Genomic DNA, 23,814 nt, shown 5'->3' with positions numbered 1-23,814 from the left:
ACTTAATGTTCATACGAGAACCTCTTGGGAGTTAAATCCTCCTCATCCTCCCAGCCTGCCCTTGCATGGGTAATGAACTAAAGGTTTCTGCCCACTTTCCTGGGGGACTGTGGAATCCCAGCCTGGTTTGTGTTGGAAGGGCCCTTACAGCTCCTCCAGCTCCAAGCCCTGCCGCGGGCAGGGACCCCTTCCACTGGAGCAGCTTGCTCCAAGCCCCTGTGTCCAACCTGGCCTTGAGCACTGCCAGGGATGGGGCAGCCACAGCTTCTCTGGGCACCCTGTGCCAGCGCCTCAGCACCCTCACAGGGAAGAACTTCTGCTTAAGATCTAAGCTAAATCGAGTTTTCATAGCATAATCTTTCCTACATTTAAAGTTTAGCATTGATTGCAGGGAATATTTTATGCCTTAAGAGATGTGGGATTTTGTGTGGACTAACTGGTTGCTTTATTATTGTGGTCATGGTAAGACTGGACTTGGCCCCACTCATCTCTGTCTGCTCTAAATGACAGCCAGCCTGACTTAACCCCAAAGTAAACACATTCCACTCCCTAAGTGGCTTAACCCATTGGGGAGTGCTCTTTGAAAGCCCTGTCCTGCCCCAGATTTGCATACAAATCTATTAGATGAAGGCAGAAGAAGATATCACAAAACCAAAGGAATTCAAACAGCTTCTGGAAATACTTGGCAAAATCTTTCAACTCTAAGAGTGACAGTTTAAAAAAGGTTTTAAAGTTAATCCATGATGAATGAACTTTGCTATACAGGAGCAGGACTTGGTTAGTCTGGTGTACAGCAAGAGAGAAGTAGCCAATTCTAATTATGTTGTCTCAGGTAAGGTGCTTAGAAATGAACTGATAAAGAGTTTTGTGAGCTTGTAGATGTGGGAGACGAGGGTGAGAAAGTCTGGGAGGATCCACTAAACCCTGAAACTACCCAGGCACCTTTAATTCAATTATACCTGTCTCTCTGGGGAGAAGTCTAATTACATTACAGGTTAATTTTGCTTAACGGTTGGCAGAAGCCTGTGGGTCCTCACTGATTTATTTTTCCCTTGGTCTTTTCTTTGAAATTTTCTGTTCTTGAATTGTTCTGATTAGCTTTCTCTGCTTGATATTCCATAGTACTGGAACTGCTTTGGAAAAGGAGCTGTAGGAGCTTTAGAAGAGGCTTAGGATTCCTTTAGTTTAGATTTGATGAGAAATTCTTTGAACTCTTGGGGTGTGATGAGAAATTCTTTGAACTCTTGGGGTGTGATGAATAACAGGACATCCTTTATGGCCCTGTAATTATCCCCGAATTAGATCAGAGATTTTCCTTCTCTGTATGAAAACACTCCAGTGCCAAATTGCAATATGACTTTTTGCCATACTACACATGGACGCGTGGCATGTTTTGCTCACTGAAGCATGGACCTTCTGTTGAATAAGCTGCAGTTTCTTATGAAAGTATATATTTGATGCAGCCACTAATGTTTGTCGTCTGTATGCATTAATTTCTACCACTGCCAGTGTCCCCAGAAAGCAGAGACTTCTGTCAGAAGACAACTCTGTAGTCTAGACTCAAAAAGCATCACCAAGATCTTGTAGCAGCAAAGATGCATCTTCAACTGAGGGCAACAAGCTGGCAAAATCCATAATGTGGGCACACAGTGGAAGTGCAAGATTAAGGTATTTTCCAGTTGGGAACCAGAGCTCACAGGGTGGGCTTTAGGGTGCATGGTGAGAAGGTTTTAGGCTCAGTAAGGCTTCACTTGGAAGCCCTCTCATGGGTCTTCCCTTCCGCTGTGGCTGCCCTCCCTGAATCAGCACTCTCAATGTTTCTAAAGCTAACATTACAGTGACCCTGGGCTTGCTCCTAAATTTACAACTGTCTAAAACCAGGATCCAGAATGTCTCCTTTCTGATAAATATAATATTTGAAAACTGTATTTTAGCCATTTTGGCCTGAGAACGTCTTCCCTGTGTGTTGTGCTGCACCATGTGCCTGGTGCAATTAGGCCTTTTCGATGATGTTTTGTTTGCCTTTGAAATAGATAGCCAGCTCCCTCCAGATATAAATATGCAGCATTTGCAACTGTGAGTAAAAAGGCTTCCTGGAGTGAGCATATTTCTTTATGGCTGCTGAATGTTCCACGTCTGCTTTGTTTAAGAGGAGGAAGTTGCACTCCATTGAGGTTCTCTTCATGGCTGGCTTAATGTGTGAGAAGGATGAGGAAAGAAAACCAAAGCATCTACTCCTAATGACAATGGACTTGGGGACATGGCAGAAATGGAATTAATCCATGGGTGACTGACAAAAAAGATCTGCTAACTGTCTAATTCAAACGTGCAGGACAAAAAGATGCTAGCACAGCCTTTGCCAGTGGCACAAACTTGAAATGAAATAAGAGTATTTGTATCAAACTTTTTTCCCTTAAATCACATTACAAAATGCTTCTGCTTAAGGCAGATTGAATTACATGTGGGGTCTGAATACCAGGAGGTCCAAACAATGAAATTTCATTTGCAATTATATAGGCAAGGCTATGTCAGAAGAAATCGTGTTTCTGATCTGCCACTGGAGAAGCTGATTCATTGCAAGTCAATTCCCTCTGCCCAAGTTGTTCACTGTGTTCATATTTTCCTCACCTCCTTGCCTCCATCCCTTTGTCCTCACGGTGCTGTGATTTGTAGTACCTGGTACCTGCCGAAATAGAGCTGTCACTGTCTGGTTTGAACTCTGATCCAGATGGGAGTCATCAGCTGTGAAGGGTCAAGCTGGGTGGCTCTTTAAAGAGTAACAGAAGAGAGTTGTTTCTTGGAAGTTCTGAGTATCCAATGAGTCCTGTTGTTTTTTTTCAATCAAATATTTCTTGGTTTTGTTTTACTAGCAAGGACCTTTGCTAGCTTCTTTTCTTCTATGATATCCTGGTTTTGCATGTGTATTTGCAGGATGTGTCAGTCCAATGATGGAACATTGCGCTTGTTGATACCTGGGTTTTGTTCATACTTCTACCAGATGGGTGACTGAACATTAATCCTTGTTTCTTTCCTCCTTCTTCTTCTTTTGCAACGATGAAAATTGTCTTGGCAAAACGTACTGAGATTTATTGGTGAAAATAACAGTAAAACTCCCCCTACCTAGTATTTTGTTACTCTGTGGAAGCTTATGGGATGTACCTGGAATGTAGCTCTTAAAGGTGAGTTTGGTGAACAGATTAGAGGATGAGAATCTCCGTGCTAGAGTGAGAGATGAAGCAGCAGGAGGATGTACAATACTTTCTGTAGGTCTCATCTACAACCCCTCCCTATGATTTTAACTTTTGTCTGCTAACTAAACAAGGCCACCAGTTTCAAAGCACTGGCTTAGTGTCAAATCTTGTGATAGGGAGGCTTTCCACTGAAGCCATTCCAATAAGCACCGTTGGGCTCGCTGAGCTCTGCCAAGCATGAAGCTGAAGACGTAAGCGATAACTACCCAGCAAGAAGAGATTCTTGTCAGCACAAACGCTGGGCAAGCTTTCCCTCTGGGCTAATAAGATAGGTGACAGCAGTAGCAGAAAGTCTTTCACATCCAGAGAAGATGCATATGCTTTATTGGGGGAGTTTTGCCTTCTGTTTCTTATCATTTCCAAAGTACATATAGTGCAGAATGGAAGTTCAGGATGTGACCTGGAAACTAGCTTAAGCTTCAGGTTTATGGGGCCAGTTATTAATAATTCAGGATTTTAACATTCTTAGTTCACAATTATGATCTTTTTAATTCAGTGCAAGGGAATTCAATACCAGTGAACATGAGTTTTTTAAAACTATGTGGTTTTGTATTTCTGAACTTGTCAGCCACCTCATTTTATGCCTGCCATTGGTTTCCTGGTCCCTTTCTCACACCCTCTGCCCTAGTCAGATGGGTTGCCAATGAAACTGTGGATAACTCCCTACACTGGGACCCCTTGTGTAGGAAACAACTGTTTGTTCATTGAGCATCTGATATCAGAAAGGAGAGGAAAGTTGTAGCATGATGCAGATGTTGGATCTTGCTTCTCCGAGCACGCTGCCTTTGATAGCTCCTTTTAATGATATTGCTCCTATTTTCAAGAGGAGTAGGTTGCACAGTATAATTAATACTCTCCTTGTATTTCCTTCTCTATTGCAAATGTTGGCAGAAGTGTCCTTGTAGGCTCCTCACTGAAGTGTTAATAAAGCCTTTCTCATCTGATTAGTGCTTCCTGGATTTCACTTCTCTTTATGCCTATGCTATTCCATGACTGCCTTTCATTTGAAATTTAAAACCCCTTTTTATTTTTTGATAATTGAAGCTGTATTTTTTCCCAAGCAATTCCAAAAGACAAGCAGCAATGTGAGATGGGCCTGGGCCAGCCACACTCAGTATGAATGTGCGAGGCCCTGCATGGAGTAAAAGCCATGTATTCCCTCATGCCTTTCCCTATGCTCATTAGCTGAAGCCACATATTGCAGGTGGTGTACAAAGCACTTGAAATTCAGGATTATCTAGCTGAAATCTTCCTCCTTGCCACTTGCATGTGTTCTTGCATGTGTTGCCCCCTGTATGTCTGTGAGCACCTTTGAGAGAGGTTTGGTACCGTCCTTATTATTCCTGAAATAATAAAGCTGAAATTATAGAAGATAACTTTCCTGTAGCATCTAAGCAGCTCCAGCAACTGAGAACCTTCTGTACTGCACTAAGCAATGTGATTCATCTCCATTCTGTGAAGTCTGATTCTTTTCCTCATCGTTTCTCTAGAGGGAGAGGTTTACCTTACGCTATTTGGTTTGTTTTGGTAATGTAGAGGGGGTTTTGCTCTTTTCATGTTTGTTTTTTAATATTCCATTGTTGCTGTTGCTTATTGGCCTCCAGGTTTATACTTGCATGACTTAAAATGCCAAAGGCAGTGTTTTCTGTAGCTTCAAGACCTAAAAACTTGATGTGGAAATTGCAGTCTCCAGCTATGTTTTCTTTCTGCCCTTTGTTTCATCATAGGTGATAAATTTCCTCATCAAAAACTTCACAGCCTATTTGCCTGTGCTATGTGAAGCAGAAGGGAACAAAACTTGTTCTTCCATAATTATATGGTTATACTGGCATAATAAAAATAAATGTGGTTACGTGCTAACAGTAGACACAACACCTCTGAATATGAGCTCTCAGAGGCAGCAGTTCCATTGCATCTGAAGGTATTTTTATCATGAGAGGATGTTACAAAAGCTTACACCCTGCTCCCGAAAGTGCCTGTCATGTGTAGGTACAGAAGTCCCAAACACATATTTGCAAAGCATTATCTGTGCAATTAAATGAGACCTTTAGCAATGAGACCTTTAGATCCAGAGCTTTCTTTTGAAACTCCCTTACAAAGATGATGAGGGTGTTATTTAATGCTCATACCACCTTTCCAGAGTACACATGAAGCACTGCCTTCACAGTTCCTGAAGACTGAATACAGCTCATGGTGCGTATAGAAATAATTATGTGAAACTGTCCTCGGGGTCCTGTTTGCCATTCCAGAGGGATTTTCTCCTGGCAGGAGGCAGTCAGTGTTATGAACAATTCCCCTTGTTCCCCACATGGTGAGATCTGCCTACCGAGGTCCTGTGGACTAATTTAATCTCTTCTCCTGTTTGCAGATTTTGCAGAGTTTGTTTTTCTGGGTCTGTTCCTTACGGAGATGTCTTTGAAGATGTATGGGCTGGGGCCAAGGAATTACTTCCACTCTTCATTCAACTGCTTTGACTTTGGGGTAAGTCTGTGTGGACGAACGTGTGGTCTTCCCTTTATCCAGTGGGGCTGGGCATTTAGGGGTGAGTGTGGGAATCCATGGGAAACGGTGCTGTGTGTGTGCCTTCTGTGGGAAGCTGTCATTGTATAAATGAGCTGCAATGAAACACATTAAGCTTCCCCTAGTTATCATCCTTTTTGAAGAAGTGTGACAGCTGGGGATTGCATTTCCTCATCAAGCTAGAGGGTGTTCGCAGCATCAGCACCAGTAAATGCTCTGATTAACTGAGAGGTTCTCTCTCCCATTTAAATGAGGTGATTGAAAGACAACCCCCCCCCCCCCATCTTATTGCTTACCTCCCCAGTCAACCATTTAATGGCCTTTACCTCAAGATACATAGGCAGCACTTTTCAGACATGAGTGCCCAGAAGCAGCAGTATAAACACATGATTAGGTGACAGAAAGGTAATAATTAACATCCTTTTACTGCAGAAATAAAGGCTCTCCTCTTCATGTTAGAACTACAGCATTGAAGTGTCAATGATGGGGTCAGTTTTGACTCTGTCTAACATGGAATGTTGCATGAAGATGTTAATTTAGTCATTGAAAGCTATTAGGCTGTCAGGTGTCCTCACAGAGGTTAAGTCAGCATTTCTTACCTTTCGAGTGGGCTGAGCATTGCATCCCAGAGCTGGAATCAGTCTAGAAGGTTTCTTTAGCAAACCAGATGTGAAGCTTATGATACAGCCACAGGCAAGAGGGAAACAGATCATTGTACATATCATCCAGTCCTTCTCTCCAAGATTTAGTCTGTTGTTTCTAGTCTTTATCTGCCAAAACCCTGGGAGTGATTCTTCTCCCCCATGGAGCAAAATTCCTTGCTTTAGGTTTGCTCTGGCAATGGAGGAGAGGAAGTGTCCTTACCTTCAGTAAGTGACCATTCCTAAATCCAAGGCTACAGGTATTATAGAATCCTAGAATGGAAGGGACCTTAAAGCTCATCTAGTTCCAGCCTCCTGTTATGGGAGAATTAAGAGCTTGCCCTAAGCAAGAAATGAACCTATTGGTCTCTCTGCTTTGCATCATGCTATTGTGAGTTAAGCACTAGAAATAAGGTTTGCTGAGTGTTTCCCAGGAGGTAAAGCTGTTGGTCTAAGTCTTCCTTCTTTAGGGAATCCATAGGGATCCAGCTTCTATCTATGCTTCTTCCTCCTCGCCCACCTTCCAGCCTCCAGAATTAATTCAGCTACATCACCCCCGCTGGGACATCACAGGGATCTGTAGTCAGTTTAGTTTGACAAACCATCAAGATGAAACCATTCAAATGCAAAAAGTGAAACAACAAATCACAGCGGCACCAGTCTTGGGAGCGACAGTCCAGTGGGGTCTCATGTGAAACAAGCTCCCAGGAGGCCGTGTGGAGATGACAGTAAAATGAATTATCAAAGGAGACACATATGGAGTGTCTCAGGAAAGGTTTCTGCTGATTCATGAGGGAGTCTCAAGAGTGAAAGACTGTGGGAGAGAAGTTTTAGCTCCTTCTTTTTCTGATGGGATGGACTGGAGCAGCAGCTGTTGTGCCTTTGCCTTTCCTCTGCATTCTCTCGAAGCTGAGGGTACAGCATTTGTTGCAGAGAAGCTACAAGCAGTGCTGTAGTTTTGAAACAACATCCAAGTTTCTGTTTAGGAAGGGTTTGTTTGCAAGCTGCTGAGTCTCCCAGCACTGCTCAGGTACTCAGACACAGCTCTTCCAGCACTGAGTTCCCATTAAGGCTCCCTCTCACAACACAAGCCAGCTGCTTGCAAGGGGGCTGGTGATAACGTGTTTATGGTGCTTCATGCAACTGGGGACCGTGGTCAATGGGAGCTCTGAAATGCTGGGTTAATGCAAGTAATAACTGCAGTTGGCAGCCAAATGCCTGTCTTATTAACTGTGCGGTAACCTGTGTGGATATAATTGTCCTTTGCAATTGTGCTTAACCCATTAGGGGTTATTTTGTGCTTTTTGTAATAAGGGATTTCAGAGATTTCCTTATCACTTGAAGTTAATTCTCTGCCAACATTAAAACAAGGAAACAAAACAAAACTTAAAAATCACCTTAATTTAGGACTATTTTTTTAATAACCTGAGAGCCTACCTGATGATGGGCTGTACGTGCTAGAGATTTTCAGGATCTCTTAATAGCTATTACCTTAATTGCTCTCCTAAAGACTCTCAGTTGCCAGAAGTTTCGGGTAATCTTGCCCACACCTGATGCTTCATTAGTATCAGGTGTGGAGCACTGTGGATGAACTCTTCATACACAGCTTCTGCACTGCTGTATGTGAAAGACTTCTGGTGTTTCAGATGGGAAGGGGAGGATGGGGCAGTGTCCCCGGCATCTGCAGGCTGTACTGACTATACTGCATTGGGTGGGAAAATCAAGTGTTGGTGTTTGGTCTTGCCCTTTTGTAGACTGAAATGCAAAAAGTTCATAGAATGCCAGCCTGGTTTGTGTTGGAAGGGACCATAAAGCTCCTCCAGCTCCAACCCCTGCCACGGGCAGAGACACCTTCCACTAGAGCAGCTTGCTCCAAGCCCCTGTGTCCAACCTTGCCTTGAACACTGCCAGGGATGGGGCAGCCACAGCTTCTCTGGGCACCCTGTGCCAGCGCCTCAGCACCCTCACAGGGAAGAGCTTCTGCCTGAGCTCAGCTCAGTCTCCCCTCGGGCAGGTTCAAGCCTTCCCCTTGGCCTGTCCCTACAGGTCCTTGTCCAAAGCCCCTCTCCTCAAACAGAAGTTCCTTAAGAAGTTGGAACAAGGTCTTTTAGTGTTGTCTAACTCATGATATTGCTGATTCTTGCTCTGTCATCAGCCTCCTCAGGTGAACCACAAAGAACTAAGCGGAAGTTTTGCTTTATGTAAAATGGACTCTTGTTGCAGGTGATCGTGGGAAGTATATTTGAAGTCATTTGGGCTGCAGTGAAACCAGGTACCTCATTTGGCATCAGTGTCCTGAGAGCGCTTCGACTGCTGAGGATATTCAAAGTAACAAAGTAAGTCCATCTCCCCTTCTGCTCAGATTAGACTTTTAGCATCATATGGAACCTGTATCATCAGCAGGATAACACTCTTGTTAGTCCTAACATTGTACGTCTGCACTGGCCCTAATAGGGGGCAGGAAGAGAAGTGCCCTTTCCTTGGCTGGGCTATCTATGTTTCTGGCAGTTTAAGGAGTTCCTGAGCCTGTGTTGGCATCCACAAGAACTTTTAATAGCCCTTTCCCCAGGATCTCGTAGAGGTTTGTCCTTGGGTAGAAGACTCCGCTCCACTTCACGGTGCAGTGATGAGCATGACAGCATCCTTCTTTTCTTTGGTTTTAGGCTTCCTTGAAACAAAAATCTCACAAGCTGATTCCTTATTTCTTGTGATAAGAGAAAAAAGTTTATCAGTTTTCTAAGCTCCATAAGCTGCCCACTGTCCTTCTCTGCTGCTGAGCCAGTAACTGTTCCTTAAGTATTTAGGAGATACCAACCTCCCTTGATTATTGGTAGATACCAAATCCTGGCACCTGAACCACTGTGTTCACACAAGTGTGTTGCTGCTGCCTGTGCTTTGTCTGCTCTGGGTATGTCTGAGGTTTTCAGTCTTGAGCCTGAGAAGCTGAATTGTCACTAGAGTTGGGTTGCCCCAGCTTTTCAGTTGTCTTCATGCTCATGCATTGCACTAACATGTGCTGGCAGTAGCAATTTAGAAATCCATCTAGAGCAATTTCTTCAGGATTTCAAAATTATGGTGTGAAAATTGATGATGCTGCTGTTGTTTTCCACCTTTTTCTCTCTTTTTTTTTTTTTACACCATTTAGACCATTACCTCCTCATATCTCCCCTCTTTCCATCACTTCCTGAGTTTTTCTTAGCTTAAAGTAACGAAAGGTGGAACAGCACCTCCCTCCAAAGCAAACCCAGCCATCTCAAACTGATGGAACACAAGTTATCACAGTTGAGAACAACAGTAATTTAAAGTACCCAGGTACTTTCACAGCTTTTCAGGCACATGGGTTTTGTCAGCTCTGCAAGATTTGCTCGTTTGTATTTGCTAACCATCACATAGAACCAAGAGCTGTGTGCAACACTGTGTTATTTGTACCGGGGGACAAAGGAGTTGGAAATGGGAAGTTCTATGAATGTTCAGCAAAACAGGTGGATGCTTGCCCCACAAATATCACTGTAGTTTACCTGTGAGCTACTGCTGGTTATGGAAAACTCCAGGATTTGTAGGAAATTCATAGCAAGTCAACAGTTAATTTTATCCAGAGCTACTGAGATTCAATGTATCTGACTGTGTGTTGTACTTTTGAGTAATTTTGGACATTTTTACATGCTAAAATGATCTTTCTTGCAAGTTTTGACTATTCAGGGTTTTAGCCAACATAATAAAGGTTTAGGCCTGAGATTTAACTTAGCAAAGCACATCATGGAACCAGCTGAGTGCTATTCCCCTTCTTAGAACAGCCAATGAAACTCTCACCCCACTGATGTTGAAGTTCCCTTGACCTCACCATGTTATTTTTGAACCTGACGTGACAAATGTGTTCATTTCATTACCAGAAGCCATGTCTCACCCCCAGCTCACATGGAGGTAGCTCATTGTTGCTGGGCCACATTACCCCAGTGCCTGACCAGCTCAGCCCTAGCATCATTCATGGAGAGTGACCAAAGCAGTGGCACAAGGCACAGATTGCTGCCTATGTGCTCTCATTACAGTCTTTATTTTACATCCTGACCCTCAGCAGTTTTCCTTTTTCCATCTCTTCCATAGAAACTTTCCTCTGAAATTCCATGTCCTGTTGTTTTTTTTTTCCTTTGTGTTTAATAGAAGCCAGTTCCACTCCAATGCCTTGAATAATCGATGGTATTAGACCTTCTGATTCATCTCTCTCTCAAATCAGTGACTGCAGAGAGCAGAGTGATGCAATAGTTAAGAAGTTAAATTACAGTCAGCCTGAAACGTGGCAGAAAGCTGCACTATGAGTGGACACAGCTAAAGAAGGGCTAAAATCCAGCAAAGAGGACAAGAAGAAAACAGCTTCACATGTTCTCCTCTTTGTCATCACAGAACTGAATGGGGACTGGCACTTACAGAAATGCAGCTCCTATTTATATCCTGGCTCTATGTAGTCAGGCAGGATTTGGTGGTGAGCTATTCCAGGGCGAGACAGAGCCTCCCCATGTATTTCATGCCCGGTTGTGTTAGCTGCTTTTGTGGCAGGCATTGCCTGAAGCCAGTGGGTCAAACGGGGGAGAGCCATGTGAGCAGCAAACGCTTCCTCCATCTCCAATGCTAGAAGCTCAGCCCCTTTTGCTGAAGAGCTAACCCTAACTAGATTTGGTCCTGAGAGTTTACCTGAAACTCTCTGTCACTGTACGATGACTTAACTTTTCTTGGAATGGGTCAATGGGGATGTAAGATCCTGCTTCTCCTGGGATGCATGCGTCAGTGTCATCCGCAGCACAGAGAAACATGGGGTGGTTCAGTTCTCCCAGCTACACTTGTGGGATTGAAGAGGAGCGAAACAAAGATGAAGAGAAAGGATGGTGTTTCTGTGCTTCTGACTCAAGCTCTGAGCTTCTTTCCCCATCAGAGAGGAGGAATCCATGGGTTTCCTTCTGCTGGATACCCACAGCTGCACTGTGGGAGGGAGCTTAGCATGCATCTGTCCCTGAAACTTCAGCCAGAGGACATACAGGCCAGGGTGCTAGAGCTGCTGCTGCTGAGAGTGACCTCCAAATGGCAGCTCTTGGTGCTGGGTGGTGGAGAAGAGGGAAGTCACTGCACAAAAAGAGAGGAAAATCTTCCCCCATGGTCTCAAAACTTTTATCAGAGGACACGTAAATGGCTCTAAATCACTCGATCCCTCCTGTCTGCTCCAGCCCTGTTGTTCTGCCTGTCTGTCCAAAAGGAGATTGTCAAAGAGCTCCCCTGCCTGATAGCTCTTTCTGCATTTTCTGATTCATTAGTTTTCCTAATATAAATGCTCCCTGCCTGTTCCCAGCAGGGCAATAAAGCCAGGAAAGAGCTGTTCCTGAGCACCCTCCCGCACGTTGTCACTCGACATGCCTGCCTGCGAGTGTGCCCGGAGCCATCTCAGGGGACAGGAGGGATAAAAGCAAACTAACTTCAGTATCTGGCCAGAGGTGACTTGCATGTGTCAGGCAGGATTCATGCTGAGCCATTCCCTCTTGCCAAGTTGGAGTTAATGTCCCAGATCTGTTTTCATTGTCCGAAGCTGTTGCTTGGTCCTGTATGCTTAAACCATGTGGTTGAATTGCCCCACAGTGAAGGCATCGTGCGTGAATGGAATGGATTCATTGTGCATGAATGCGTGTGTGGAGCATTTACAGAAATCATAGATGTCTGAACATGTGGGAGTTTAAGTCCACTTCTGGGTATTGGCATCTGACAAGCTGGACGAGCACCACAAAGACATCACACTGGAAATGAACTGATTTGTGTCTTACAAGGGGAGGTTTTCGCTGTCCCATTCATGACATGGATACATCCCTGGTTGGACAACCCTGCTGGCTGCCATGCTGGAGGAGAAGATACAGAAAGGTTGAAATCTGCATCGAGAAAGGAGTTACTGAGGAATTAAACCAAACACTGCCACTGCATACAACTGCTCTGCATGGGTACACGTCCACCGAGGTGGCCATCTCTGCCCTTGAGATCTTACAAGAGATTTTGCTCCTCAGTGAGCTGTATTTTCCAGTCATGGGGAGTCATTTAAAGATGCTGATACTCCTGGCCATTCTTTTCCTTTTCTATAATAATAGATTGTATTAGTTTCTCACTAGAGGCTCTTCTCCCTCTCATGTTCTCTCCTTGCTGCTCTGATCTCCAATGCAGGTACTGGAATTCCCTGAGGAATCTGGTGGTCTCCTTACTGAACTCCATGAAGTCCATCATCAGTTTGCTTTTCCTGCTCTTCCTCTTCATTGTGGTGTTTGCTTTGCTGGGGATGCAGCTGTTTGGAGGACAGTAAGTGTAATTCATTGTTATCCTTTCAGGGGTAATCTGAAAGCAAGCACATGGAATGCTGCAGGGTCTGCAGGGACGAAGGATTCACATCCTGGGTACAGATGTCAGACTTCGTAGGATGCTGAGAAGTGGTCGCTGGTTTATAGGAAAGCAAATCCTCTTCTACTCTTTTACCTGGAGCTGAATTCTTTCTAGTTACCCTAACTGAAGCTCCTGTGTCATTCCATGGTCCCCATGTGCACCCAGAGCTCTGGAGCAGGGCTGGGGAGGCAGCATTTTTTGCTACCATTAGGGAAAAGGCAAATTCTTTTCCCTGAATTTATTCACTTGGAATATTTTTCTTCTGGAAAACACAGTTCTGCTGAAGATGATTTTTTTCTCATTAGAAATGTTGTTTGTGATGAATTTTGCAACAAGAAATATCAAAATATTACCATTTGAGCTGCAGCATGGGCTTTGAAATGAGAAAATGTTTGTTGTCTGTTTGTTTTTTCAGACATTTACTGTTTTATCTTTAAAATATTAAAATGAAATAATCTGCTAAAAGGGCAATTTCAGGTTTGAATTCCACACTTAAAGCCAAAAACCTCTTGGAGTGATTCGTTCTGCAAAATCCTTTGAGGTTTCTCTTGTTCCTTTTAATTGCGGGTGAAAATGAATGTCAAAGTATTCTTCAGCAATGAAATTGAGTTTCTGCTAATAGTTTTGTTAAGTATCATCTCAGAGATTCTGTGATTGCCCGGGGTGTTATTGCCAGGTAGAACAAATGTTGTTCCCTGACTCAGTTTACAGGGTATTAGAGACCTGCTTGGCCCTTACTGCTCTTGGGTTTATTTCTTCTTTCTAGATTCAATTTCCAAGATGAAACACCAACCACGAATTTTGATACCTTCCCTGCTGCCATCCTCACAGTATTCCAGGTAAAGCTGTACCTTGTCCTGGGAGAAAATGAATTCCTGGGCATCTCTTCCTGCTTATGGTGAATTAAAGAAAACTGGAACAGAATAGGCATTTGGTTAAATAGACATTTCTGAGCCTGGCTTAAAGTCTGTTTGTGCCCATGTTCTCTTCTTAGGCCCCTGCCTGGGGCTGCATGCTGGGATGACAGCACTTGCATGTGCCCTGCTGCATCAATGTCCTTTCTGCAATCCTAGACAGTGGTTGACCTGTTTCCCTTTCTCCTGTGGTTGCCATAATATAATGAGGAGAGAGGCCTGAGCTAGCTCCAGGCAGTGAGGAAATAATGGAGCATTTTGCAGTGTAACAGCTCAAGATAAAATAATGCTGGATAAGAATTACGGTCAATTGGGAAGCTCAGAAAGAGGCATCAGCCTTGGGCAGGTTTGTGTGATGGCAGGAGGAAGTCTGCAATTCTGGCAGCAGCACTGCTCAGATTTAAGAGCCTGATTTTGCAGCTGTTCTCTGCATGCCTGTATTAAACCAGATATTTCAGGTGATTCAGCAAAGATCTGAGGGTGCTGCACCCTGTTCCATGTGTAACACAGCTCTGTGGAAGACTACCTGGCATTTATAGCATTGGCCTATTCTTGATGTAGTCTTGACCTTAGATCCAAACTTTCATAGGTCTCAGCAAGGCTTGGATTATGTATTTCAGTGTCATGTCCCTAGAAGAGGGCAGAAAAAGGAGGGAAGCAAGGAATTGATGAAAATATTTTGATTAAACCAGAAAAAGACTCTAAAAGAAAACATGTTCTATGATCATCATGACCTTCCTATGGGTATTGCTTCTCTCCAGAAGTGAAGCAGGTTTGGAAGTGCTAACCTCACAGGGTATTGCAAATCATGGTAGATTAGTATTTGCATGGTATTTTTGGTACTCATCAAAGAAGGGCTTATAGAAATGTAAAGGTATTGCCACAAAGCCAGAACCAATCCTGAGTCAGGCTCCAGATATGAGCCTCTGGAAGTGTTCGTGTTTTAGTTTGCTTTTGGGAATAGAACAATACTATAGAGAGTACTTAGCTGAAACATTTCCTTTCTATCCCTGAGGCAAACACCCCTGTAACACAGTGGTTGTGGGATGAAGGAAAACACTGTTCATTTGGTGACATTTGTATAGAAACTTAGAGCTATGAACTAAAACCTGCAAAACCCGTCAACACTGAATAAGCTCAGAGCAGCCTTTTGATAAGCTCTGCTCCCAGTCCATTCCCCCTCCTCCACTGAACTGCAAATTATGTGTCAATGTTTCTTCAATATGGGCTTTGAATTCTCTTCTAACCTTGTTTTCATAAACTCGGGCAAGAAGCAAAGCGGGCTTCTTCAGTTGCTGCTCTAATGAACAGAATAGCATCATTCAGTGAATGCATTTGATGCGTTGAACAAACATAATAAAGCCAGATACAGCCTGTCTGTTCCTAACCTCTTTGGAGAGTCTTTGTTTGAGAAGAAGGTTTAAAGTGTTCTGCAGCCTGCCATAGCCCCATTGATCTCAGCAGATCTGGCTGGGTCACAGTCCCCTGTCACGCGTCTCCGGGTATTTTTGTCACCTGGAGTTGGCTGAGCTCAGTGCTGGGTGCAGCTGAGCACAGCTCTCCCTAGATGCCCTTTGAAGAGCATTATGTGTTTTTCTGCAGGTTCTGCCTCCCAAGGAAGTCTTTGTGAGCTGAATGCCAAGTTGTGCATAGACAAAATACAAACAAACTGTAGTTTGTCTCTAGGCTGAGAGAGCTGGGCTTGTTCAGCCTGGAGAAGAGAAGGTTCTGAGGAGACCTTCGAGCAGTTCCAGTGCCTAAAGGGGCTCCAGGAAACCTGGAGAGGGGCTTGGGACAAGGGCCTGTAGGGACAGGCCAAGGGGAATGGCTTGAACCTGCCCGAGGGGAGACTGAGCTGAGCTCTTAGGCAGAAGCTCTTCCCTGTGAGGGTGCTGAGGCGCTGGCACAGGGTGCCCAGAGAAGCTGTGGCTGCCCCATCCCTGGCAGTGTTCAAGGCCAGGTTGGACACAGGGGCTTGGAGCAAGCTGCTCCAGTGGAAGGGGTCCCTGCCCATGGCAGGGGTTGGAGCTGGAGGAGCTTTAAGGTCTCTTCCAACCCAAACCATTCCATGCTGATGTACATACACATGAAAAATAACTAGTTGCATCTCCCTGTTCCAGCAATCGAGTTGGAAGTGTGTGCAATATCCATAAGTGCAGAGACTCTAAAAAGCAGAAGGAAGTGTGTTAATGTCGCGGTCAGCAACACAGTTTCTACTCCCCCCCCCCGCTTCTTTCCTTCCTTTCAATCCAAAGGAATGGGGAGGAGAATCAAAAGAATGTAACTGCCATGGGTTGAGATAAGAGCAGTCCAGTAACTAATGTATAACACAAACCACTGCTGCTACCACTAATGCTAAAGGAATTAACAAGGGAAGAGAATACAATACTACCTACCGAAACGAGCCCGACCGAGAAGAGAGTGCCCTTCCGGGTAACTCCCAGTTACATCCCAGACATGACGTGCTGTGGTATGGAATACTTCTTTGGTCAGTCTGGGTCAGGTGTCCTGTCTCTCCTTCCTCCTGGCCTCCCCTCCTCCCTGGCAGAGCATGAGGCTCACAAAGTCCTTGGTCAGAGTAAACATCAGTGTTATCAGCGCTGATCCCAGGCTGAAAGTCAAAACACAGCACTGCACCAGCTACTAAGGAGAAAAATTGACTGCTACTGCTAAACCCAGGACAGTTAACTACACATGCTCTCCTCCCTCAGAGCTGCTATGTGAGTAATCACATGCTGCTGGCTGCTAAGAGGCAGATCACCGGTGACCACTGGAGGTGAGGAGTCATAGTGGCAGGATGGGACCAAACCTCAGCTCTGCTGATGGGTGCCCTGCTGAGGTTTGGGAAGCAGAGGTGGTTTTGGTTGGATGTCTGAGTGCTTCGGCTGCCCTCACTGACCTGCCTGAGAGGTCTGATACTGATTTTGCATTTACTCAGGCCCTTCCTCAGGAAAGCATTTCTCTTTGAGGACAGCCCTTTGGAATGGTGCAGCATGATTCCTCCACAGCTGAGTGTCTCCCACTGTTAATGTGCTCACTAGTCCATTAAGGCTTCACAGCAGCTCTTGACAGTTGTTTTTATTCCATCACCTGGTGGCTCCTCAGCTAAGCCTAAGTGTTAACTGATGAGAGGCACTCCACAGAATGTTCATTTGGGGCAGCAAAAGCAGTTTTGAGGCCAGGGAAAAACAAGATGTTTGGGTTTCATCTCACTCCAAACTCCTCATTGCTTGCACCCCCTCCTTTTGCAATGTTATCCTTTCTCTACTATAGCAAGAAGTTCTTATAGCATCCATAAACAGAGACTTTATAGAGCAGAAAGCCTTTTACCTACTGCATGTGTTCTGATCCTTGAGGGTTGCTACATAATGGCTTAAGGAATTCCTCCAGTTGATGGCTGACAGCATGAGCAGTGGGAAGGACACCAGGTCAAAGTATCTGTCCTCTTGCCAGGGCACTAGAGCATCCTCATCTTTGCCCAGTCAGACTTCTGCAGAGTGATAAGTAAACTAACCACCTGGACTTGCTTATGTGAAGTTGTAGTTTGTGATACCTGCAAGCCCTGGTCTTCTGCAGGGCATAGAAACATTGCCCCTGCTTTCCTTTTCCATGAATGTTTGTGTAAACAGAAATCACTTTATGGTTATTCACAGAAAGCAGGAACAATTGAGGATTCATGGGAATTATGTGAACGCAAGTTTGTGAACAGTGCTTTGCATAATTGAGTGCCAGAATTGAAAGCCCAGTGCTCTGGTTCCTAATCTCTGATGTAAATCCAGAGTAGTTCTAATGCTATGGGTTAGGCTCGGGCTCTGAACTGTGGTCTCTGAGTTATTTGCGGCCAGATTTTGCATTTAGGATACAAGTTGGGGTATGCACTGTATGTCCTTGAATAGATTTACTCACAGCCTATTGCAGCCATCAGCAGCACCAACCCTGCAGCAAGAGTTTTTCTCTCTGTCAGCAGATGATGACTAGTTTGGAATGTGTCATTGTTTTGAGTGTGCTGCATGCACGTGGGGCTTGGTTACTACAACATGCATCATGCTTTGGGCTTTTTTTGGTTCTTATTTTATTTTCTTCTACTAAATATAAAGACAACTTTCTATTTAGGAATTTGAGCTTCACAACCCAATAGGCATCTTACAGTATGCTGAGAGTGACTACCCTTGACTGCCATGGCAGGTAGATGAAGTGTTGATGTGCCCAAAATGTTGCTCTGTTGCAGTCACTGGTGAAGACCAGGAATGGCAGGGGACTCAGATGGTGCAAGATCAGCATGTACCACGGCAGTGATTTGAGTCTTAGGCGTTTCACTTGCTCTGATCAGTTTTGCTGTTATTGATGTGTTTGCTCATTAGCCTCAGGTCAGTGTGCAGAGCCTGCAGCCAGGACAGCTCTGCAGAGCCAGGCTGTGCTCACCTCTATACAAGGTGAGCACAGAGGAGGATCAGAGTCCCCTTCAAGCTACCCTCATTTAGCCTCACTCATGCACATCAGTTATTGTTTCTGCTTAAGGGTGTTTTTGTGTTTGTGGCCATCTGAGTGGCTGAAGGGTCCCTCTGGCCTGAGCAAACACCAAACCTGGAGAAGAATCTATTGTGTGCAACCTCCTGGCAGTGGTTCTGCTGCCCAGTGAATGGCTTTTGCAGTAATGTTCATGTGTGTACCAGGACTGTGTGTCTGCAGCCCTGAGGAACAGAGGAATAGTGGAAGAGAGCTGCAGGAGCTGAGTAAACCTTTGCTGTATGAAGTCAGTGAAAGGAGTTGATACTGGCAGAGTTTCCACTCAGGTCTTAGTGGTCAGAGGTTTTGGAGGTCTGTGGGGGAGATGCTGTGCACGGAGCTGTTGAAACCTGGTATCTCCACATGACTTAAAAACGGAGAGGTGGGAAGTCTTGCTGGAGTTGAAGTGCTGTGCATGAGAGCCTGTGGTTGGAGGTGGGCAGCAGGCACGTAACCAAGAGCAGGAAGGAATGGGACAATGGGAGTCCCTCACCAGTGATCATCCCTGCTCCTTAGCTCATGCCAGAGGAGAAAGCTGCATCCATCCTGGGGTGAAGCCATCCAGGGCTGGAGTTTGATGTCCAACAGTGCAGCCTGCCCACTAACATGCTCATGCATTTTCCACCTAGAAACCAGTCCTGGATTGCATCAAGCTGCTTAGTTCAGTTCCCCCAAACCTTCCTGGCTTTGTCTTTCCTATGACTCACCATTTCTTCTCTTTCAACTTTTGCTGTGCAGATCCTGACAGGGGAAGACTGGAATGCTGTGATGTACCATGGGATAGAGTCACAGGGCGGCGTTCGCTCGGGGATGTTCTCCTCCATTTACTTCATCGTCCTGACGTTGTTTGGTAACTGTATCCTTACACGTTGTCTTGTGTTAAAGGCACAGTGGGCCATACACCCTTCATGGGGTGCTAGAAATACCTAATTTTGTCTGAATTCTCACACCATCGGACTTTTTAAACCCAAACGATTGCTGTAAGTTTGCTCTCTGCAGGGTAAAAGGCACAGGTGAGTTGTCCAAGTTGGTGTCACTTTTCTGATGGCAGTGTGAGCATAGTCTTCATTCATTTCATTTTTTGTGGTTTACTTAAAGATTGTCCTATTATGAGTTAATCTGTGTTGTGGGAAAATTGATCGAAGTCAAATCAGAGCAGGACCTGTGTAGCTTGAATAACCTTCCAAGAAGGTTTGCACTAGGTCAGCGGAAGGAAGAACTGAAGTTAGTTTGGTGTGTACATCAGGCTCCAATCTCTTGGAGCCTTTGTCTGCATACAGCAGCTTAACCAGTTGTGTTCTTCCAAACACCTGAAATTCTCTTGTCTCCACATTAATGCTAAAAACTTAAGTCCAGATCTTGGTTTCTGGGCTCTGTATTTGGTTGTGTTCCAAGAACTGACACATGAAGTGTCTGAAGATGTTTTGTTCTGCTTAGTCATGAAAATCTCTTGAGGGCAACAGGAAACTGGGACAAAAATGTCCCAGGGTGTCTTCTGGGACCAGCAGCACTCTGACGTGTGTTGTGTCTCCAGAGAGGCCTAAGGAGGCAAGAATTTAGCAGTCAGAGATGGAATTTGGAAAGGGAGGTTGTGTTTTATGCCAAAATGAGCAGGGTTTCTTTGATCTGAGGCTGAGTATAAGGAGAGCCAGGAGAGCTCGGCAATTGTGATGGCTCAGTTCCTGTCTCATGACGGAGGCTGATAGTGGGTCAATGTTGCATAGCATTGCTCACATTAAATAGTACAGAATCGTTGGTGTAAGATGCTTGCTGGCTGCAGTGACAAGCTCTGTTGAATCAGAGCATCCTTAACAATGGAACCTTAAAACCTGTTGTGTATGTGAGGCAGCCTGGCTGGTTTGCTTGTTCTGTGTAATGGGGATAAGAACACTAAGCAGTGCTGCTCTGTGGAGGGATTCCCAGCAGTGTGAACCTTGTTAGTGGCAATCCCAGCGTTCATCTTTCCTTAGGAGCCCTGTTTGGGTGGCAGCATTGGCTGAGTACCTAGGAGAAAGGGAAGTGTACATCGGGGGCAATACTTATGCTAAAGATGTAGAGTTGTTATCGACCCTGAGATGAGACACCAGTGCCCATGGAGTACATGGCAGAGCTCCAGCCCTCTCTTTTGCCTGAAAACTCTCTATTAGCATGAGAACGAAGGCAGGGAACAGAGGAGCAGACAGAGTGCGAGCCGTGCCTGTCACACAAGCGTGTCTCTGAGGGATTTATCCCATTAGCGTGTGCTGTCAGAGCCGGAGCAGACGTGATGCTGGGGCTGGCTCCACAGCTCTGCTCAGACATCCGCCTCGTGCCCCCTTCAGAAAGACAGGGCTTTGGAAAAGTGGGTCAATGGAGAGCTGGGAGGGAGGGAGATCTCTAAATCCTCATGGCTTGGCATTTGAAAATGAGATTAAGCTATAATCAGGCTTGACAGCAGAGCTGAGAGAGATACTTACCTCAGAGCAGCTAAGACCCAGCACTTTTGAGGAAAAGGATAGAACTCCCTTCTTGCACCTTTAATTCAGAAGCGGGGTCATGCTTATCCTTTAGTTTTCATTAAAAAGAGAAAGAACAGGGGATGCTCAAGAGGAGGGAGTAAGGACCTGGTTCACCTATTGCCACTGCCATGAATTTGGTATTTGCCTCTGCTTGCCCTGGCAAAGTGGTGATTCAAAACCTTACTCATGTTCTCCCTAAGCACCTTCCTGGCAGACAGCAGCTGTCTTGCTTTCCCTCCCGTTTCCAGTGCCTAAAGGGGCTTCAGGAAACCTGGAGAGGGGCTTGGGACAAGGGCCTGTAGGGACAGGCCAAGGGGAATGGCTTGAACCTGCCCGAGGGGAGACTGAGCTGAGCTCTTAGGCAGAAGCTCTTCCCTGTGAGGGTGCTGAGGCGCTGGCACAGGGTGCCCAGAGAAGCTGTGGCTGCCCCATCCCTGGCAGTGTTCAAGGCCAGGTTGGACACAGGGGCTTGGAGCAAGCTGCTCCAGTGGAAGGGGTCCCTGCCCATGGCAGGGGTTGGAGCTGGAGGAGCTTTAAGGTCCCTTCCAACACAAACCAGGCTGGGATGCTGTGTTTCTGCTGTCCTGCTGCTGAGATAATCCAGGGGGTGAATTTTCTGGCTGCTTCCCTGGGACCATCTCCAGTGCCCCTCTCATCCCCCTTGCCCGCAGTCACATGCTGGTTGCATATCTTTATCTCAGCTCCTGTGTGCTGAGCAAGGAGGATATGTCAGGTACAATGCTTTAATTCTCTGAGTCCTGCTGACAGGGATAAGTTTGCTGCAGGTGACTTTATACAAACACAGAAAGAGAGGAAACCTGGCTGACAGTAAGCAACACTCAGAAACCCTTTTATAATGTCCTGGAAGAAGGCTTTCACCAGTTTCTAGTGAACAGAGTTACAAACCTAAAGCATATCTATTAATTTCTATGGAGATTTACATCCCTGTTTGAGAATTGGAGACCTGGCCCAGATTGTAGAAACTTAGTCTGAGAGCATAGAATAGAATCCCAGAACCAGACAGGTTGGAAAAGCCCTTTAATCCCATCCAGTCCAACCCTTACCCCAGCACTGCCAAGGCCACCACTAACCCATGGCACTGGGGCCTCGTCTCCACGCTGTGTGAGCACTTGCAGGGACGGTGCCTGCAGCCCTGCCCTGGGCAGCCTGTTCCAATGCCTGAGCACCCTCTGGGGCAGGAATTGTTCCTCAGCTCCATCTAAACCTGCCCTGGTGCAGCTTGAGGCCGGTTCCTCTTGTCCCATCCCTTGTTCCTTGGGAGCAGAGCCCAGCCCCTCCTGGCTCCATCCTCCTGTCAGGCAGTTGGAGACAGCCATCAGGTCCCCCCTGAGCTTTCTCTTCTCCATCTGAACCCCCCAGGTCCCTCAGCCCTTCCCCATCACATTTGTGCTCCAGGCCGTGCACCAACTCCATTGCCCTTCTCTGGCCCCGCTCCAGAACCTCAATGTCTCTCTTGCTGTGAGGGGCCCAGGACTGAACATCAGCTGCTTTCACAGAGGGTTTGTACAAGCCTTTCTGCATCACATGCAGACCATTTTGCCGTTAGGCACCATGGGCAGAAGGGACAAACTGAGTCTGGGGTTTGTGGTGGAGGATGAGGGGTTAAATCTTTTCATGGTCTGTTTATGCTCGTGCTGATATTTCAGACAGTGTTTCAGTAAGGTCAGTGCTACCCCTGCTTTTCACTAGCGGCAGTTCTGATGCTGAGAGCAAGCAGCAGGCAGTCATTTATCTCTGAGGGAAAGCTGAACCGTGTGACTTGCCAGGGACTTAAGTTGTCATTAACTGTCAAAACATAACCAGGAGCATCTGGAAATCAAGTTTAGCTTGCCAGAAAAGAGCAGTCCTGCATTTTTGCAGGAAGGGAAATACTCATTAATGTCAGTGATGCCGCAGTGCTGCAGCCACGTTAAGGACAGGGAGGGGTACAGGGTGAGGTACAGGTCTGAGCCTCGGGATCACCTTCCCAAGGAGATTCCCACAGCCCAGTGGACAGCATAGAGAGGTCAGTCCAAGCTGCTTAATTATAGATCAATGTGAAGTGTTTTTTCTGCTCTTACTTGGGGCTTCACAAACTTCTTCCCACTCTGCCTTTAAAGAACTCCCTCCAATAAGCTTTAATAATGTCCTTTTTTAATGCAACTCTTAAATTCTCAGCTGTGAATTTGCCACCAGCCCTCCCCACACAGCATCCACTGCAGCTGAATTCCTTAAGTGGGACTTTTTGGTTTTATTTTCTTGTATCACTACCACTTAAATCAGTCCAAGCCTTTATGGATGCTGGTCAGCAAAAGGCGCTTTGGCTGCTGTGTATGGAGAATTTTGCTTTCAGTTTTTGAGCATTGGTGAGACCATATTTAAGGGTTTAGGTAAACTGCATCAAATACCAATCATATCCTGGGCTGCATCACAAGGAGCGTGACAGCAGGTCGAAGGACTTGATCCTGCCCCTCTACTCTGCTCTTGTGAGACCTCACTTGGAGTACTGTGTGCAGTTCTGGTGTCCTCAACATAAAAAGGACATGGAACTGTTGGAACAAGTCCAGAGGAGGCCACGAGAATGATCAGGGGCTGGAGCACCTCCTGTATGAAGATAGGCTGAGAAAGTTGGGGCTGTTCAGCCTGGAGAAGAGAAGCTGCGTGGAGACCTCAGAGCAGCTTCCAGTATCTGAAGAGGGCCTATAGGGATGCTGGGGATGGATTATTCATTAGGGACTGTAGTGACAAGACAAGGGGTAATGGGTTAAAACTTAAACAGGGGAAGTTTAGATTGGATATAAGGAAGAAGTTCTTTACTGTAAGGGTGGTGAGGCACTGGAATGGGTTGCTCAGGGAAGCCGTGAATGTTCCATCCCTGGCGGTGTTCGAGGCCAGGCTGGACAGAGCCTTGGGTGACATGGTTTAGTGTGAGGTGTCCTTGCTCAAGGCAGGGGGTTGGAACTTGATGATCTTAAGGTCCTTTCCAACCCAAACTGTTCCACGATTCTAAGATTCTATGAAATCTTGCTGGAGAGTTGGCATTGGTGATGTCAGTTTTGGTTGCAAAACCTCTTTTGAACAC

At 45.6% G+C, this 23,814-nt stretch overlaps 1 protein-coding gene across 12 annotated transcripts in view; it reads left to right on the top strand.

Annotated features, from left to right (window-relative positions):
* CACNA1B (calcium voltage-gated channel subunit alpha1 B) overlaps positions 1-23,814 on the top strand; it is a 296,644-nt gene that overhangs the window by 166,606 nt on the left and 106,224 nt on the right. For all 12 annotated transcript variants that reach the window (XM_061352969.1, XM_061352960.1, XM_061352959.1 and 9 more), the window contains 5 exons: positions 5,620-5,732; positions 8,636-8,748; positions 12,602-12,733; positions 13,581-13,653; positions 18,973-19,090. In XM_061352969.1, the coding sequence (XP_061208953.1) occupies positions 5,620-5,732; positions 8,636-8,748; positions 12,602-12,733; positions 13,581-13,653; positions 18,973-19,090 (549 nt within the window). The remainder of the gene's footprint in view (positions 1-5,619; positions 5,733-8,635; positions 8,749-12,601; positions 12,734-13,580; positions 13,654-18,972; positions 19,091-23,814) is intronic.

The sequence above is a fragment of the Neopsephotus bourkii genome, unplaced genomic scaffold (assembly GCF_033783945.1).
Source record: "Neopsephotus bourkii isolate Nb327-2 ecotype Australia unplaced genomic scaffold, CSIRO-AGI_Nbou_v1 NB_659, whole genome shotgun sequence".
Taxonomy (NCBI): Eukaryota; Metazoa; Chordata; class Aves; order Psittaciformes; family Psittacidae; genus Neopsephotus; species Neopsephotus bourkii.
Note: the sequence above shows the minus strand (reverse complement) of the source record. Positions and strands in the feature narration are given on the sequence as shown.